This window comes from Emydura macquarii, unplaced genomic scaffold (assembly GCF_026122565.2).
Source record: "Emydura macquarii macquarii isolate MOO-44397 ecotype Brisbane River unplaced genomic scaffold, CSIRO-AGI_Emac_v2 contig_18, whole genome shotgun sequence".
Classification (NCBI taxonomy): domain Eukaryota; kingdom Metazoa; phylum Chordata; order Testudines; family Chelidae; genus Emydura; species Emydura macquarii.
In genome coordinates, this window is record NW_027130155.1 from 9,032,665 (window position 1) to 9,053,287 (window position 20,623).

General features: G+C 43.0%; 1 protein-coding gene and 1 long non-coding RNA gene across 3 annotated transcripts in view; one reads left to right on the forward strand and one right to left on the reverse strand.

The window, feature by feature from the left end:
- Positions 1-9,238, forward strand: part of SLC9A9 (solute carrier family 9 member A9) — a 288,473-nt gene extending 279,235 nt beyond the window's left edge. Inside the window, exons 15-16 of the mRNA XM_067556089.1 lie at positions 6,003-6,108; positions 6,565-9,238. Coding sequence (XP_067412190.1) covers positions 6,003-6,108; positions 6,565-6,786 — 328 coding nt within the window. The 3' untranslated portion in view covers positions 6,787-9,238. The remainder of the gene's footprint in view (positions 1-6,002; positions 6,109-6,564) is intronic.
- LOC137158374 (uncharacterized) overlaps positions 1-20,623 on the reverse strand; it is a 174,251-nt gene that overhangs the window by 138,933 nt on the left and 14,695 nt on the right. The gene's annotated exons all lie outside the window — the stretch shown is intronic.

A 20,623-nucleotide genomic window follows, 5' to 3' on the forward strand; every position in this document is an offset into this window, starting at 1 on the left:
ATGAATTTAAAATTGGTGAACCCACTTCTATCCAAAAGAGAATGGGTGACTGAATAGTCATTATGAAGTTTCAAGGGGGAAAAGATTAAGAGATGAGTCTGAACCAAAATGCTGGATCTGAACCCTCCCAGACCTGGCACTTTGAAATCTGGATGACAGTCCAAATTTTCCCAAATTTTAGGATGTTCAGATCTAACCTACTACATAGGTCTGCAGAAGAGAAGAATGAGGGGGGATTTGATAGCAACCTTTAACTACCTGAAAGGGGGTTCCAGAGAGGATGGAGCTAGGTTGTTCTCAATGGTAATAGATGACAGAATTAGGAGCAATGGTCTCAAGTTGCAGTGGGAGGTTGGATATTAGGAAAAAGTTTTTCACTAGGAGGGTGGTGAAGCACTGGAATGGGTAACCTAGGGAAGTGGTGGAATCTCCATCTTTAGAGGTTTTTAAGCTGCGGCTTGACAAAGCCCTGGCTGGAATGATTTAGCTGAGGTTAGTCCTGCTTTGAGCAGGGGGTTGGACTAGATGGCCTCCTGAGGTCCCTTCCAACTCTAATATTCTATGGGGGGTTTGAAATCAGATCTGGATTGGGGTTAGGTCCAGGCACACCTAGCAAGAAAAATAAACAAAAGCTATGCTCATAGTGATGATATACATTTCCTAACGAAGTCACATTTATGAAAGACTACACTTGTTCAAAGGCAACATCTATGGGGTTTGTACTATGAATGACTCCTGATGGGATCCCCAATAGGTGACCTATCTATCAACAATGAAACACTAAGAATGAAAAATCCTCATGTTCATTCAAGCTTCACTGTACTTTTCCGCTATCTCTATCGATGTCTGTGTTGAGTACATGTGTGTAGTGTATTGCACCAATAAACAGAAGAGAAAGATGTGAAATTAAAACAAAAAGGTCTTTCATAATCTCTTTTTTCAAAATCCATCACTGGAAACATAATGAACTGTGATACACGAGATAGGCAGGCATTAAGAAACTGGCTTATGCTCTTTGAAACTGATGCCTGACTAATATCTACAACATCTCCAATAACATGTTGAAATAATCCATTAAAAATTACCAAGTCATTTTACCCTTTAATCAGACACAGCAATAACCACATTACAGAAGCACTGAATTTACCATACTGTGGCAGACCCATCTAGTACCCTCCAGCAGTAGCCAGACACTTATGTTTTAGACATGAAGGAAAGAAAAAACCCCAAGTGTACCCGAGTTCTGTACATGGGAAGAAGGGGTCCCTTCTTGATCTTGCAGGTAGCCTGAAAGATGAGGTGAGGCAGTCCCTGTTGTCTTGTACAACTATAAATGTTGTTGTGTTTATGAGATTATCCTTCCCTTATGAAAAAGCTTCCTACAGTATTGGCTGACGACATGCTGTGTAATGTTCATCCTTTTATTTGCTCTAAATCGAGTGCCCCTTAATATCATTGCATTCCCATGTTCTCTTGTTATGGGGCAGTTTAAAAGGAAAGGCTGATATGTTCTCACTGTGGTCTTCATCATTTGGAAGAGTGCACATCTGCACAATTAGGTCCCCTTTAAATATTCTTCCTTCCAGGCTAAATCATCCTGTTTTTACTGTCTCTTGCCCTGTCATACTTCTAACTCAAGCCATACAACTAACTTGCACACTACTGAAATTTCTTTTCCTTTCTGGGACACATCTACCATGCATACCATTTATACTCCCAGGAGGTCACTGATATTACCTCATCAACTCAGTTGGACACACACAGGCTCTCCCAGAAGAATGACCAAACAATCCCAATCATCCATTGGCAACAACTCAGCCATGTACTCACCAGCTCTCAGTCACATGCTCAGCACAAAGTGTGTTGGTTTGCAAGTGACTCTCTCACACACATACACACACACTTTCAGAATGGCACTGTTTCTTCTCTATACCTCCACATACCATACATCAAAATTGCTTTTTTTGTCAAAGTGAAAATCTAACAAGGAACTGAGATAACTTTTTCTTAAGGAAACCACATTTCTGAACATATAGGAATGATATCTTTGTATGTCTCTTACCAGTGTTTCCTCATTGATATAAAAGAGAGAACCTAAGCTTTTATCTCAGTTCTGTGACATAATTGTAACTTACAAATTCTGCTTTAAATAGGAGTACTAACAAAAGAGACACTAATATAAAAAGCTGCAAACCAGAAACACTACAAAAGAGCAAAGCAAAGCTCCAGGGAGTGTTGACACACTCTTCCAGGGATTTGTGCCTCTGACATAAATTTCATTATATAATGCAACAATGTGAATAAAATGCCACACTAATAACTCATGTATGTTTTCAGCATGACTTGCCTTTGCCATGGAAAACTGCATTTTTCCTGGAAAATGACTGAAAGTGGGTATGAATGGTGTGAAAAAGAGTTCCATATTTTAGGGGGTGTTTTAATAATAACTATAGCATAAATTGATACCTTATTTGTTTTTGGGGAACTGTGTTTGCCTTGAAGCCCAGAGCCATCACTCTTTGACAAGGGAAAAGGTAAAGCTCTCCCTCTGGCTATATACAGGATTTGTAGGGCACTGCTGGAAATAATTTTCCTAATAAGTTTATTAAGGTTTACTATGACTTAGTTTCCACACAAGTATTCCTTTTTTTAGTCTCAAAGGCCACTTAGTGTTGGTTATATCCAAAATATACACGTCTGCACATACACCTGTTTTCTATACCTGAGCATACTTACAAAAGGTTCAGGCCCGTGAGACACAGTCCCATCATTCTGTTATTCCAGAGGGGTCAGGTAAAGCTCTGACAAAGCACCCTAACCAATACAAGTTAAACACAAACAACTTTCCTTTCTCATAATTTAATTCCTTTTTAATTGCAAGCTGTAGGCCTATCACTCATGCTAAAATCCAAACTCAATTTAAAACCATAGTTCACTCAGGCCTAATATGGACCTGTATTTCTACAGACCCTAAGGGACCTGTCAAAAAAGTATTTCAGAACTGTGGCCACCTTTTCTAGCTCTTCTTTTCTAGCTTTTCTTGCTGTTATAAGCAAAATATAAATTACCTCTCAAAGTTTGCAATCAATCATCCAATAAACAAGGGCATCCAAGTTGTTACTATGCTGCACAACATGGCTTCTCAGAACTTCCTAGTGTGGACAGAACTCAAATTGTCCTGCTGAAGGAAGAAGCCTTTCACTGTTAGCAGTAGAAATGGCCAATAATTTCCTTGGAACAGTTGTCTGTTGGAAAATGCTAATTTGACAAATGTAATACATTTCAGTGAAACTTATCAACCTCATGGAAATTTTCATAAGAAATAATCAAAATGTTTAACTTTGACATTGTTTCATGAAAAATTTTGAAAATTTTGTCCTGATTCGTAATGAAACTGAATTTAAAAATCACAGAATTTCCAGACAGCGCATGCCCCATCCCAACAGAGTGACTGAGCGTGCTCTAGCCCAGGATTACAGGGGGCTCAGAAGGACTTTCTCTGTAAGTGGTGCTCCAGACCAGGGTGAGTCAGGGCACTGGAACTGCATCAGGATTGGAAACTGGAACTGAATCAACAAGGAGAATGTCACTGGGATAGGGAGTCTGGTTGGGAAGAGAAGTCAGGAACAGGGACAAGTTGAAGGGGACAAAACAAAAGAATCTATGCCCATTACAAAGCATTCTCCCTTTAGAGCCTGGAATGGAACACAAGATTCCTGAATGTCACCATTTCTCTGCTGTCAGCAAATATCTGTCAAACCCTCTGGTTGTTTGTATCTCATCCCCCTCTAGTGCTGGTCCACATAGCAGAAAAGATTATCCTCTATCATTTACTCTGTGAGCGCTAGTGGCAGTGGTCTGTGCAGTGGATCTAAAGCAGAGCAGTGGTCCGCAAACTTTTTACATTGTGCCCCCCCACCCCCCGGTCTGAGGAGGGACAGAACTGCCTCTTCCCCTGCATGGCTGCTCTTGAGGAAGAGCAGACTCATCTCCACCTCTGGGTACCTCCCCCCAGATGCAAGAAGACTAGCTCTGAAGGCAATGCAGAAGTGAGGGTGGCTTCTGCACTGCCTTCAGAGTCCAGCTCTGAAAGCAGCACAGCTGTAGAGCTTCCTGCAGCTGTGGGAGATACCTGGAGGTGGGTCTGATCTCCTCCTGAGAGCAACCATGCAGGGGAAGAGGCAGGACTGCCTCTCTCCAGCCCAGCCAGGACAAGTAGCTAGAGCCCAGTGCAACATAAGAGTTCCTATCTCTCCCCCACTTCTCTATAGCTAGATTTCACAGGGAAGGTCTGATTTCACAGTCCATGTGTTTTCCATGGCTGTGAATTTGGTAGGGCCCCAGTTACCTGGTTTAAACTTCTTGTCCTCCCATTCAAGGCCTTATACAAGTCCTCCTCAGCCTCCATCTCCATCTGTGCCTTTTAGTTTGTCGGTTTAATCTCCTCCCAATGATGCCAGTCTTAATGTCTCATTCATCCGTTTCGCCCACAAATGGCCCCAGACATTTTTCCATGCTGCTCCATAAATACAAGATATTCCTATTCCGGGAAGCCAAGCCATCTCTTAATTCAGCCCTTGATCTATATTGTCCCCAAGAAGCAAGTCAACAATATTAACTTATTTTTAAAAAACCTAGACTTCCCTTCCTTTGAGCTTCCCAGTCTTGATTCTCCATTTCTTGATATATTGAAATCAAGACTAGATGTGTTTCTGGCAGATATGCTTTATCTGAACAAGTTAGAAGGCTCAGGACAGAGGTAACTAGGTTAAATTCTATGACCTGTGATATGCAGATGATCTAATAGTTCATTCTGGCCTTAAAAAGCAATGAATCTATGACTGAATCTCTAAGTCTGCTTTATTTAGCTTGTAAGTTCTTCAGGAAATAGACTGCCTGGGCTTTGTGTGTTGTATAGCGTGGAGCATCCTATAAGCATTAAACAAATAACTAATGAAGATGAGGACCTGAAAGAGTTTACCTAAACACTCTTTGTCACTAGTTTGTTCATGATACTGTTATAGGGCTCATGGACATTAGCTTTACATCTGTTACTTTTCTTTTCCTTTCCCTTCCTGTCCTAGAAGTTTTATAAAAGAAAATAACCAGCAATCTGTAAGGAGAAATATTCCTCAGCAGAGAAAATAGACTACAACTGCTTTCCCATAAAACAGTGAAAATTACATGGTGCGCAAAAGTAGCTGAGGAGATAAGTCAACCTGAGGTGCTCTTGGGAAAATCTTTATTGGCAGAAAATTGCTAAAAATGAGCAGGTTTTTCTTTTATCTCAATAAAGCACTTTTGGATGAAAAGATTGGAAAGACAGCAGCAATACAATAGAAAACGCCTGTTACAATCTTATTTACATAATTTTATATAAAGAAGCATTGATGTATGAAGTGTAAAATGAATGTGTTGAATACTGAAAATAAAGCATTACAGAGAACAACTTATGCTTACTTCCCAGCTAAAAAGAAGCTTAATGTGTGATTAAATACCTTTGCCTGTTGAAGAGAGGCATTGATTTTACAAAAAGCTGAGTGTGCAATTTCAGTAAAACAGAAAACTCCCTATATCACTGAATCTTTTGTGCAAAGTGACTCATACAGCTGAATCTTAAATGTTTTGTCTATTCTCTTGTGTAGGACACATTTTCACAGTACCACAGACATTTGATGAAAATGCTAAACATGGAGCTCTTATATGTTTCCTCTCTTCCCATTCCCTCTTGTCTCAGGTATCCCATGGTGTATCTAGCTAAACTGGTATGGTGCCATACTTGACAGGCTCTGAATATCAAGTGGCTTTTTGAACACACTAATCTAAAGTGGATGATGGCTGAATGAATGGACCAATGGGTGGCCAAAGACATGCCCTCTCCTTGGTTTCCATTTAATTGCATGATTATCTTATGCTTTATTATAAAATTATCTGTTGTAATAGAGAAACTTGTTAGCATCAATATACATATTATGGGAAATAATCCTTGACAGTGTTCACAGATATCTGAAACCCATTTTAACCCATGCTGGTCCACCGCTTACAACAACATTACCTGAATGGTGTAATCCCATTGCCAGACTGCTAACTAGCCCTAGAGCATATGGAGTAAGTATAAATACATAGTGTGTGCATTAAACATTGTAAATGGCATTTAGAGCCCAGTCTAAAGCCCACTGTAGTCAATGGAAGTGTTTGCATTGATTTAAATGGGCTTTGGATCAAGCCTTTAACAAGGCTTGTGTCATGGTGACCGGGAGAGATAAAAACATAGGGCTACATTTTCAAAAGTGGCCACTAATTTTGAGTGCTGTGATTTTTTGGGTGGTCTGCTTTAGAAATCTAAGGCCTGGTTTCCACTGGTACCCAGAAGCAGGAGACTGTAGGGCAGCCACTTGCTTCAAATTGATAAAAATCAAAATGAGGTCACTGTAATTAATAACTGATATTTATCATCAACACTGAAAACATTAAAATGGAATCCCATCAGGCTTGTTTCTGGGAAGTTGTCTCAAGAGAGTCCTCCTTTCACTGATTGGGGACCGTTTCCTTTTTAAAACACAGGAGCAGCTGAAGGATGATGACATGGACTGCATTGTAAATAATGATGAACTAACTATAAATTATGAAGCCCCCGAGCCTGTTCCAGTGCCAGCACAGGCCAGAATAGACTCACCTCAGACTCCAGGCAAGGAAAACATTCATGAAGGAGACCTTGGGTTAGGAGGATGTGAAATCCAGCTTGAACACACTCCAGCTCAAACCCAGTTGAATTCATTGGCATGAACAGTGCAAATGTAATCACAAAAAATACAAGAAACATGAAGGAATACAAGCCAAGCTTATTAGGCAGTGTTGGTAAGAAACTAGAAACTGTATTAAGAGCATAAATTGAAGAGAATCAAAACCTTGTCAAATGTATCTTCTGGTGCCTGAAGAAATGAGAATTTATCATCATCATCATCCATATATGTTATACAGCTAAATATAATTTCTTTACCGTGGCAATTTTTATTGACAAAATTGAAGGCCCTGTCTGTCTGCTACAGGCATATTACAGATGCACTCACAGTGTCGATTGTGCTTCTCACGCACATAGGCTTCTGAATGTTTTGTTAATTCATTTGAGTGATGGTGGGAGATATTTGTTTAACACATTCATGTTCAGGTGATTATAGACCTTTTTACAAAGTTACTGCTGGGCAGACATGTCACCTGTGGGTCAGGTGGGAATTTCTTTTGTACAAATGCAAACTTTGGGCAGCTGCTTTCTCTTTACAAAGCTTTAAATCTCATACTTAATGCTTACAGCATCTGGCATTTTCTAGACAGCCAGTCCAATGGATGCTTCAGCAAAAAATATGTTTCACAGCCTGTGCTGCAGAAGGTTAATTCAGAACACAAAAACTGGGCACTGGTATATGAGCTGTTCAAGCTAAATAAATCAATAACAGAACTTTTAATTAGTATATTGATTGATCATGATCACTATGGTAGACAACAATTATACTTATCCCACAACACATTTTTCAGTAGAGTTTGGCAACAGGTTTTGATACACAACTTGCGTGATGGGAACCATTTATTTTTTTGTTGTGTAAAAACATTCCAAGTTTTTACTTTGATTTTGGCTTCTTGGGGGTTGGGTTTTATTTTGTTTGGTGTGGTGTGGTATGTGTGTGATATATACACATATAAACATTTCTGCAAAAGAGATTACTTTTTAAGGTAAAATTTTTTTCAAAGTGATGTGTGCATAATTACACATTTACATTTGGCACTTAAATATTGCAGTGATGAGTAAGATGGTAAAACAGATAGGCAAATGAGAGAAAGATTTAGGTATGGAAGTACCAACTGTGTCTGCATAAATTCAGCATATGAATTCACACATTATCAGTCATGCACCTAACTGATCATGATGTACCAGTATCAGGCATTTGCACATATAAATTGGGTATTGCAAATGCATGAGCACAGGGGCATGTCTCTAACATTGAAAGTCTGGCTCTGTATCTTCTCAGCACAGAAGTTTCAGTTCAGATGCAGCATACGTGCTTATCACATTGCATGAAAGTGTTCCTACCATGAAAGTTAAACCATGAGAGAAAGTTTTTAACAAGGTCATTCTTAATAAAGGGAGACATTTCTAAGTTACCAGAGGGGGGATCAAGTCATCCCAACAAAACTATGAACAATCTTAAAGCTGAATGGGTTTTGATTCCATCACAGATAGAAAACGAAACACAAACAAATATAATCCAGTTTTACTCACTCTTTTCCAGGCTATTTAGTTGATGTTTGGATGTCATACTAAACCAGCTGCTCTAAATTTAATACAGGAGTCCTATGTACTTTTCTGAAATATCAGAAGCTTAAATTGGCATTTTATTTTCCCCAAAACACTAATCAAGGAGCTTCAAAGGATGTTAGTCTCCATGTGGGGAAAAAAATCATTCTTATATTAGGTCCCAAGGAAAAAGTGGTGGATTTGCAACTCCCTGTCTTGCTATGTCTAGCTGAATGATGTGGGAGGGAAAAGCTGCACACCAGGCTGCATGAAGGGATAGAGGAGAAATGAGGAAGAATGGTGTTACGCCCTGAGTGGCCCAAAGGAGGACCAAGTTGTGCACTGTGGGGCACAAGGTGGGCAAGATAGACAAGTACCTCACAGCACAAGGCGAGAAGAGCACCTAGAGGAGATCTGAAATTTAGCAACATATAGTGGATTATTATACATATTATAGTGGGTAGTATAGCTCAATCATGAGTTCAATAGATAAGGCTACTGATTTCAATCTTTACAAGTACTATGTAAGGTCCCCTTGCTTCTTGTATTCCTTGGAAAAGAAAAATTTCAGTTAGGCTTGGAGATTATTATATAACTATCCACTGGGTACCTAACTGAGAATACCAAATTAGATTCTTTTAGCTTTACTGAGTTGGGCAATCAAAAACCTGTAGTAGTGGTGAAAGGGTCTGTAACCTATTACTGTCCACTCTTAAATCCTTCTTGTTTCCTAATTTTAAAGTATGCTTTCTACCAGTGGATTACTGGAACATAGCATGATGATATGTACTGTATTTAGCCATAAAGGATACTGGGAACTGGTGTCTAGTAATGCTACATGAAAATGTAAACAGAGATGTAAGAGAGGCCTCTAACGTTATTATTCAATTTGTACTCTGGACATTTAAACTACTTAATTTAATGCAGTGCTTGATTGAACATGTGATTCACTACCATGATAAATATGGAGCTATTATTTGATTAAGTCAAATAGGAAGAAAACATTGCTTGGTAAATGAGACACAAAATATGTAGTCACATTGTAGTGACTGCATACTCAATATTAAGGTGAATATGCTAGAAAAGATGTGGTCTAGAATTCTGCTGTTACTAAACCCTTACTCGAATTCCAGTAGCAATAACTGGGATTCTGTATTGAACTGCAAAGAGTGTTTAGATTGGTTTTATAAGTATTGGGCAGGGATCCTGGATGTGTAGGACAGCCCAGTACAAAAAGAAACTGCACTAAAAGTTATCTGGTTCCTGTGATAACATTCACTGAGAAGTGCAACATCTAGTAACCTAGGCGAAGGTGTAAAGAGCAAACATTCACGTTGTTCTGTATAACAAACTCAGACATTTCCATAATAGCTACTTCAGTCCCACAAAGCACTTAACCCAGTGAGTAAATTTAAGCTGAGTATATACTTTGGTAGACTGATGACTTAGTGCATTGCTCTTCTTTTTGAAAGTTAATCTGTACCCTGCCATTGACAGCAGTTGTCACTGAGTCTCTAGGTTACACAGTTGTGATTTGTATACACATCGGGGTGCACAAGCATCACAGTTTGCATGTGCACAAGTCTGGTGCATACACATGCACTTCTGAAATGCTACCCCTATGTTTTCACAAATCCAGAAAATGCCTGGGAGTAGTACAAGGGGCCTCCCATCAAACAAACATTAGCCCTGTTCACCTATCACCGGAAGTTCCGCCCCATCTGGTCACCTGACTTCAGCCCACGCCCCCAGGATGCCCCACCCTCTTGACCCTTAGGCCCAGCTCCCTGACTCTTAAACCCCGCCCACCTGTCACCAGAAGTCCCACCCCTTCCGGTCACCTGATATCAGTCCCGCCCCGGGTTTTGACTTCCGGGTCAAGATGGCCACCTGACTGGAAGCGGGTGGTGTGACCCCTCCGAAAATGCCTTCCGCCTGCTCCCCACCAATGGGAAAGGGTTTCGCCCTGACGGACCGCCCCAAGAGTGGGATTGGACCCCAGATGGGCACCTGACCAGAAGTAGGTGGTGTGACCCCTCCAAGAACGCCTCCTGCCCGCTCCCCACTAATGGGAGAGGGTTTCGCCCCCATGGGACTGCCCCGAGAGCGGGATTGGACCCCAGATGGCCACCTGACCAGAAGAGGGCAGTGCGATCCCTCTGCCAATCGGTGTGCGTTTCACGCCAAGAGTGGGATTGGCCCAGAAAGGGCACGGTGAAGAGTGGGGCACTCCTTCCACCAATTGGAGCAGGCTTAGGCCATCCCAGAAGGGAAAGGTGCACCAATCGGGATGGGGTGGAATCTCTGGGGATCGATGGTTGGTCGGGCGGCAGTGCTGCCCCCAGAAGTCTTTAAAAGTCTTTAAAGCATCTCGTTTTCGAGACCATGTGGTTCACAGCTCATAGAAAAACACCGAGAGGAGAACATGGACATAGAACATGGACGTGGAACATGGAACATGGACACAGACCATCTTACAGAAACACAGATAGTCACAAAGCCCCTTTTCAATACTTTTATTTACAGCTAATAAGCCTGATATCGCGTGTAGGGCCCCTCAAACTTAATCCTTTTGGATTTCTTACAAATAGTCTGCTTCCTAAGTAGGACTCTATAACTTTTTGTGTGGATCAGATGATCCATATAACACTCTAAACAGGCATCCTCCGGTTTGGTCATTTTCTTTAAAACACTGCTGGGGTCTTGACCGAATTGCACAGTCTTTACCAAGGTCACCCCTTGTGCTAAATGTTCTTGAATTAAGCAGAGACATTGCATAACATAATTTATGGTAGGCCCCTTGTACTACTCCTGGGATAGAAAAATTAATTTGCCACTTGAGAACTGAACATTAGTAGAAACTAACATTCAAAAAGTGCTGCTTCTAAATAGAAAGTCTTTTTCCTCTATTTGCTGTCAGCTAAATGAAAAACAGCCTCTTCGACGTCTTACAATGAATCGCTTCAGAGAGTTTTAAATATCTAAAATAACACAAACAAGCTCGTCTCTACCAGTACAATCCCAGCAGACATGAATCGCAGCTTGTCAGCTGTGAAAGGCTTGTCAATATTTTTATTTTATAAACAATTCCTTCAGAACTGGATAATTCTCTGTTTGAAAACAGGGATCAACCACATAGCTGAGTTAACCTATTGTTTTGGTCCTAAAAGTGAACCTTTCCAACCCATGAAATCCCCTCAGGAAGTTAGCTCACATTGAGTTGATCTAGAGCTTTTGTTTGTTTCCTTGGCAGCTTTTGCCCTTCAAGGGAATTAGCTGAAATACCTGCATATGTTTTGTTTGAATTTTTTTTCCTACTAATTTTGTCCATTTTTTTTTGTATATATAAAATCAGTTTACAACAGAAACATGATCAAATACAAAAGTTCCAGTATAGGTACAAAATGAAAGTCTGGCAAGATAATAGGGGAGTGGGAGGGAGTCCACCTTTATTCCTTCTTTTCAAGGGATTAAGAGATAGGAAAGCTTGGTTTAATAATGAACGTCAGAAGAGCAAACACTGCTTCAATAAACTGGTTAAGCAGATCCAGCCGACAGGCTCACATTAGTCCATCAGACTAAGTGTGGAAGAAAAACAAATTCTTCAGGAAAGTAAGGAGAAGCAATGCAAAAGTCACATGGAACCAGTCAGTGCGCCAGAGTTGTTGCTTCCCGTATGAAAATCATCAACACCCGGATCTTTCTACGAGGAAATATTTGCCCCATGGCAAAGGCCAAAGTACCTCCCAACTTTGGCTCTGGCCTTTGCTGGCCTCCCTGGTTTCCTGCCAGCATGGCCCCATTGAAGCTGTACTGCTGGAATCTTCTCCCAGAAGCCATGGCAGCCACAGCCCTCTTTGGGGATCCACAAATAAGGTATTACAGTCTAGGGTTGTATTAATGATTCCAGCTAATTTCCCTGGGATTGGGGAGAAGTTAATGAGCTTCCTGACCCAGTTCTTACCCATTCCTCCTTCCCTTGGACCATTCTGACTCCATCCTCTCCCTCCAGTACAGATTCTGGATGCCGACAGCCCTGCTCATGCTTCATGGAGTGGAAATGATGCTGTTCTCAAATCAAGCCTTCTTGCCAATAAAAGCAAAGCTTAGTATCATCAGAGCAGTGACAATTTTCACTCACCCAGCCAGCAAGTAAAGAAAGCAGGCCGTAGGTACAGACAGAACCCATATCATTTCAGGCCCTAGAGGGTTCCAAATCTGAACAAGACAGATTAGTTTCACCTTTCTGGTGGCACTATGAGACTTGAAATTCTGATGCTAGAAACCATAGGGAATAAATGAATGTATATTGGAGCCACTGTTCTACACCATTTTTACTCTTTAACTGTCTGTTTCCGTGTATGTTACAGTGAAGGCCGATGGACATAAATAAAATACTACTGCTGATCTAGTCAATAAGGATTTCAAACAAGAGCGCAGCATGTCTAATGAGCTACATTTTAGAAGAAATAACCTCACACAGCAATATTAGGCATTACACTTGCCTAAGACAGGTAATACACAAGTGAGTTAAAGTAGGATAATAATATCCCATAAGCATAATGAGATTTCTTATACCAGAAGTAGAGTACATACTAACTATAAGCCAGTGCTTTAGAATACACGGCTGACTGGAACTGAAAATATGAGAGAAAGAAAAGGAAAAGGGGAATAAATAAATGATGAAGGGAGAAAAATATATGCCAAAGAGATGATCAACCTAAAAGTGGTCAAAGGGATTCAACAGAGATTGCAAACTTAAAAACCCAAATGAATTATTTGCCAATAGTTTGACAAACTAAGAATTTGGTTTGAGAACACTACTAAAAATGCTAATGCTGAAAAATCAATCATTGATTACCCTCCCTGCACTGTAAAACACTAGGAATTCCACTGGCCTACAGAGAGATAAAACAGAAGTCTGCAGGCTGACTGAAAGCAAATGAAGACAAAGACCCAAATGTAAGAGGCTACTTTTTATCTAGAGCTGTTAGTGGAGCAGTAGAAGAAATGCCAGGCCAGGTCTACAGTACAAAGTTTTGTCGGCATAGTTCTGTCGGTCATGAGCATGAAAAAAGCTGCTGTCAAACTGTATGGAGTGGCTCAGGGCGAATCATCAGAAAATAAGGGCAGACACCCAAGATGGTGGTATGTTCTAGAATTAGATTTCACCAACCCAGGAACAAATGTGAACTCTTGTATCACTCTAATAGTCTTACCATGGAGTCAGATAATCCCCTTAGGCTCTCTAGTCTATCTTGCCACGAGGCAATGATAAATGGTCACTTACACCAAAAATCACAGAATATTAGGTTGCTCCCAGTCCAAAGAGACCAGTCACTTACTCAAGATCAGTTTGTTTCTTAGATATCACACCAAAGCAGTGGCATACTGAGGGTCTCCGGCGCCTGGGGGCCAAGCCTGCATTCGTGGACGCCCCTCCGGCCTCACACCCTCCCCCCTGCAATGGGGAGTGTGAGGCTTGGGGGGAGCACAAATGCAGGCTTAGCTTTGCAGCCTCCCCACCTCCCCACACTTACCCGCCACGCAGTGCCTGTCTCTCCTGCTGCAGCCCCACAAACCAGCGCCAGCTTGGATGGGGTGGCCACATCTGCCAGCCTGGGGAGGGGGGTTGGGCCGGCCCTTCGCAATGTGGGGGGGGGAGAAGGTGCTGAGGGGCATCCCTCAGAGCCTCCTGCAACCCTTGCCCATTGTGAAGGGCTGGCCCAGCCCTCACCTGTCGCTTCAGCCCCGCAGCCCAGCACTGGCTCGGACGGGGTGCCTCAGCCCCCGAACCTGAGGGGTTTCTGGGCCAGCCCTTCACGACACACAGAGGGGATGCAGGAGACTCCACAACCCTCAGAGCCTCCTGTATCCCCCACCCATTGTGAAGGGTTGGCCCGGCCCCGCTCCACACACACACACACACACACACACACACACACACTTACCTGCCGCTGCAGCCCCACAGACCAGCACCAGCTTGGATGGGGTGGCCTCACCCTCCCTCCCCCCGGCCTGGGGGAGGGCACCGGGCCAGCCCTTCATAGCACGCGGGGAGAGGCGCTGAGGTCCGCACCTCAGAGCCTCCTGTGTCCCCTGCTTCCTGCACGTTGTGAAGAGCCAGCCCAGTGCCCCCCCCACAGACTAGTACCCAGGGGGCCTGGCCGTCCCCCACCCCTCCTCTTCGGTATGCCACTGCACCAAAGATAACACCCGTAGCCAATCCTGTAACAAACTATTTAAACTTTTATTAACTAGAAAGAGTTATTTACAGGTTAGAGCAAGCAAGCAAATACACAGAAATGAGTTACTAACTAAGGTTCCTAAAGATGACAAATATGTTGGTCCCTTCTGACCTTAGAGTCTGAGTAGTAATCTGTCAAATCAAAATGTCTTACCGGGCAGACCCACAGGTAACCTCGGGGAATATCTGCCATAGTTTAGTGTCTCTGGCTCTATGAGAGTTCAATCAACAGAGAGTTGAAAAGTTCTCCGTGACCCTGTTTTATCTTTTCCATTTGGTCTTTCAGTCTATAAGATGTGCTCTCTTGCACGTAGCATTTCCACAGTGTGATAGGGCCATTCACCAATCCTTTGTTTCACAATGTCCCACAATAGCCTGTTTAATCTTGACAGACCTCCTTAATGGGTGGAGAGGATTCTCATACCTGGATCACAAGTTCAGAGCAAACATTTTCAATCTATAAAGCAAAACTTACATATTTTCTTATAGCCTGGAATAGAGACATTACAAGTGAGATTAATGCATGCAGCAATTAACAAGAATTTCATAGACTCTAAACACATTCATATAAAATTAATACCTATTTCGAACAAAACTAACATATAGGTGAGCTGGTTTGGTTTTCAACCATGAGTTCATCAGTTCGTCGCAACCACCTATGCCTTAGCCAGAGCTTCTCGGCCTATTCTCTTGATCTTCACACTTCTTGGCAAACATTGGGGGTTTGCCAACATAGCCATTTTGGCTGCAGGTATAATTCTGGTAAACAAAATGCCAGCTCTGGCTAAGGCATAGGTGGTTGCGACTTCTTCACACCTCTTGATTTTAGCCATTAATAGGCCGAGAAGCTGGCCTATTCTCTATACTGACAGAAGGAAGTGTGAAGTGGTGTTACTGTACTGAATGAAAAACTCCTTCTGTTGTCATAAGCTGTGTCTATCCCAGGGGGTTCTGCCAACTTAGCTATTCTAGATAAGCATTTGTAATGTAGAGAAGTCCTGAGTCTGCTATTTTCAGGGGAAGTGTGAGAATCACATTGGGAGTATCAATTTCTTCAATCTTTCTCCTTTCTTCTCCTCTCCTCTCCCCTCCCCCCCAAAGTCCTAGCTATTGGTATTATATAGAAGGTTCTCAGTATAAAACCCTCAGACAGATACATACAGGGATCTCTAAACCTAGGTGAGAGGTCAAGGTTCTAGTTGACGCTGGCTCCAAGAAAAGAGGATTTAGTGGTGGAAGTGGCTTGCCACTTGTGAGCTGCTGGTCCTGCCACTTCTGTGGCTTAGTCCACTCCAGACACCTCTGCTGCTGCCGGTGGCAATTTCAGGGGCTTGTGGAGCGCCTCTTCCCATACCGGGGAAGAGCAAAAGGTGTATGATTTGTTTGCTTGAGGCAAATACACTAGTGTGACCCATCCGTGCCTCAGATAGCCCACCTGAAAATGACAAGTTCAGGGCAGGCTGCTAAAGGGGAGCAGATTCTCCCAAACTGCTGGCTAACACAGCATTTAGATTCACCAACCAGTCACAAACAGGGCTTCTGATCCCCCAATATTGGCTATCAAGAAGCTAAAAACAAGAAGTTGTCCAGCCCAATTTATTGCATTTCAGTTTCTAACCCCCAGTTAGCAACTAGGTCCAGTAAAGAAAGAAGTTATTAAAACTCTATTTCCTTTACCAGAAATGTTCTCTGTATCCCCAAAGAGTCAGCCACGTTGCCAGACCAATATAAGTTTGGATCTTACCCAAAATGCCAATCTGCCAGTCAATCCTTTAGTAACTAAAATAAAGGTTTATTATAAAGGAAAGAAACTAATAAGAAGAGAAATGTTAAATGATTAAAACAATCAGATACATACGAATGACTTCAAAGACCATATATATCAGATTCGCAGCAGAATTGTGGAGTTTGCACGCTTGTACAGTTCCTCTGGTGTACCTGGATAGGTTTCAGTGTTTTGTTTCACAGCTTCAGTTGTAGATGAATTGATCCAGAGGTAGAAAACAGGAATGAAGACAAGATAGAGATGGTGAAGCTGCATTTTATAGTCTCTGTCTGCCATGTGACTTGTTTCAAACACAAACTCACAGACCCTGGGCAGGGAAAGGCACTTGCAGTCCCCCTGACCACAGGCATGTCACTACATGTTCTGATCACAGTCATAGGTGCATCCATCCTGGCTTCTCTCCCTAGGCTCATTGTAAAGGTAATGGCCCTCGATGAGTCATCTGCTTGGGAGGTGGGTGCGGGGGTTGTAACCCAGTAGCACAGCACAGATTTTTTTTTTACAAATATATTACACATGTCCATAATTTACAATACAATATGACATGTACACAAACAATATTATCATTTTTAGCCAATTATAACGTTTTCAATGGTACCTGACATGGCATATCTGGTAGGAATCATTGCAATTTTTTCAGATTGGTATTAAATAATATTATAAATGGTCACCCCTAATCCAGCCAGCATCACAACTAGTTCATACATTGAATGAATCAGCAGGGCTTTGCATAACAATTTGCCCCTTTGTTCTGTAACTGCATAGTTTGCATTGCGCCTGCAACCAGTTTCCAATTGAAAACTTTGGACCTGACCACCAATAAGTCTATCAGTAATTGAAGAATGGCTGTGGGGGTTTGGCCATGCTACAAATCAGAGTCTTAACAAATAACTGATTAGTGTCATTAATGCCCTGGTACCAGTCAATTCTCACTCTGACCTAGTTTAGTGGAGCGTGCCACAGTCTGGTGCTGATCTCTGAAATTTAAATAGACTGAGTAAGAGATTAGAGTACATGAGAACTCTTGAAGGGAAGCGTGAGGTAATTTTCCTATCTCTGGTGGAGTTCAGCCCCTTTTTTTTTAGATACTACAAAAGCATCACTGCAATAAATGATTTGTCATTGGGGTTCAAAAATACATCAAGAGCATTTGGGGAGGAGGGTTTGAAAATACCTGTCCTTTGGTGTATTCTGGTCCAGTCAAGAAAACTCCCCAAGGGAAAACAATCCCCAGTCCTCCACTACAAAGCTTTAGACTCCTACATCCACACGTACAAATTACATTGTGTGCAACCAAGCGCCACAGGGGCTTCCTTTTTACAGTACTTGGGACGTTGTGGGCCTACATGAAACAAAGAGGAGTGATACACTTGATGATACTTTTCAGGAACACATGACTGTTTCGAGCAAATGTATTTAATACAAGTGTTTGCCAAGGGCTTTTAATTTGTCTTATTTAAGATAGTGAGGAAAACAAATCAACATATTCCCTAGACACTTGCCCCTAGTTACCTATGGGTTTTTTTAACAGGATAAAGGGAACATTGTTGTGGAACTTCTTACTTATAATATTCATTGCACTTGTTTAAAGTGGTGCTTTTATCTTCTAAAGATTTGTGTTTGTTTTATCCTGGGTCTTGGGTCTGAGAACCTCAAATGCATACGTCAGTGGGGTTTTGGGGTTTTGTTTTTTTTTAAAGTTATGAAACCATCTGAAATAAGAGTAAGCAAGAATATTGTAGAAGGCAATGTTAACTTCTAATCCTGTTGATGACCTTTGGGTCTTGAAAAGGCTGTTTCAATATCTGATGCTGACAAACTGAGAAAGCTTTTCAGCTCATGACTGAGCTGTGCCTTCTGTTATGTACACTAGCAAAAATTCAGTGACATGTAGATTTTCAAGTATTGCTCATTTACAACGTTGATTTCCCATTGCTTTTTCCTCTGCCTTGCCTCTTCTCTTACATTCAGTTACATTACTGTAGACCAGACTTGAAGGACTGCATAGCAGTCATTGCTTCGTATTCAGTACTCAGCTTAGTTGAGAAAGGCTCAGGGAGGTTCCTAATATTGGGGTGTTGTAGTGAGAATCAAAATACTCTAAACCAACATTTTCAAAATTAGGAGATAACTTTTAAACTCCTAAATCCATACTCAGGCTCCTAAATAAGGGACCCAAATGATGTGCACCCAGCAGTTCACACTGAAGACAATCTTGACCCTAGAGTCGAACTGAAAGCAGTGCAGGGAAAGTGTTATGATCCCATTGCTCCCAAGTGGGCCTGTATATAAAATGCAGAAGCAATGTTAATATGCATCCACATTCTGGCTCTGATCAGCCCAATGAAAGCTGCCCTCACACAGAGTGAAATTCACTTCCATCCTAACACAACATCTATCCACCTCCTAAGCCATAATGTGAGGATTTAAGTGACATATGGGCCTTGTGTTGGCCCTCTACTTGGGGGGAAATGTTTCAATCTATTACCTCTCTGAGTAGGAATAAAGCTCATGAGGGCTATGCTAAGTTGGGCAAGGGGAGAAGGTACACATACATAAATACGCAAGCCAAGCCCACTGACCTCCCTTTTTGGTTGTGCTGTGCTGTGACTAATGTCTGAGGCCATTTAGAGCAGGGCCTGCCACTGGGCAGGAGAGTGAGGACTGGTGCAAAACCTAGTGTTTTGCAGCAGTTTTCCCCACAGGTTTTCTGGCATGTGCCTGTACTATAATTCTGCTCTTCACTTATGGCAATCTGAGTTGATGGGGATTTTCCTCAGAAGCTGCATGTAGGAAGGCGCTGTGGCCTTCCCCGGAGTCTGGACCCAACACAGACCCAGCAGCCAAGTCTGCCCAGCAACTGAAAGGCCAGGCAGTGATAGGACCGCCCGATCAGACCAATCAGCAGCAGTGGGGCGGAGTCTCTGCCGGAAGGAGCAGTATAAAAGGCAGGCCCCAGGGCTCAGTACAGAGGAGATTGCTGTTGGAGGCAGATGTGCTGCTCTGCCAACTGAGGCCTAGGCCAGAGCCCCGCCCACCCCACCCCACCCCACCCCACCCCAGGGACACTTGCCTCCCAGAACAGAGGGCCCAACCCTTCCCCGATCCTGCCTCAGGGCCCAGGGACTGGGTAGGGTCTTTGGGTAGCTGGACCAGGCCACAGTGAGTGGACCAGGCTACCAGACCCCTGGGACTGAACTGAGACCACCGAGCAACCCGGACAGGAGATACCCCCTTGAGGCCGGATGGGACCTGAAGGAACTACCTGATGCCGAGCCCCCAGAGACAGGACAGGACCTGGATGAGCTGCCTGATGCCGAGCCCTCCCAAGAGCCCTGTGACCTGGAGGAGCTGCACCTCACAGAAGAGCTGTCCCTCGCAGAGGAGCTCCCCACCTTGCCACCTGTGGATGAGGAGAAACTGGTGGGCCTACCCTGGACCGAGTACTCCAGCGACCCTGAGAACCCCAACGAGACAGGTACCTGGGGATACGGGGAGGAAGTGGCCCAGGGACAGCCATAGCCGTAGCTGAGACAGGGGCCAGACCCCGTCAGCATGTTGCAGCGGGACCCACGCTGATTCAGTTGCAACACCTTTGCCACTGCTAGGGCACTGGGCAGGGATGCAGGGGAGACAGGTGGGCCTGCGTCCCCCTCCCCCCTCTTCCCTAGCCATCCCAGGAGAGCTTACGCCTCCATACCGCTGCAGATAGCGGACCCACTGCTCGCCTGTCCTGCCAGAGGTCTGGGGTGATAGACTGCTTGCTCGCCTGTCCTGCCAGAGGGCTGGGGCGATAGACTACTGGACAGTCTGCCTGCCCTGAGTGTCTGGACTACGGCACATATGGAGATGCTGTTCCCCATTTAGGAAGGCACTGTGGCTTTTCCTGGAGTCTGGACCCAAGGAAGGGCCGCAGCGGTCTAGCCGGATCCGACGGCCATCCAACACTGCAAATATAGAAAAATCATTCCAAACTCCTATAACATGGGGCTAAAGATGACATACTTTGCAGAGAGAGCTAACATAGTGACTGCAGCTCAGATTCTTTGAGGTTTTAACATCCTGAATTTACTTGTGTTGAGAGCCCTGTTTTGGACAGTTTATTTAGACTAAGCTTTTGCCATCTGTTCTTCCAAATTCTAAACAGGAAGAGAATATACTACACCAGCAGTCAACAAAACACAGGATAGCTGTACTATTTACATGGGGACATACTGGGTGCAGAGTTCAGGGAAGACAGCACATAGTGTCTGAGATTTTTCTTTCAGGAACAAATGGGGGATTGAAGCTCTAATGCTTT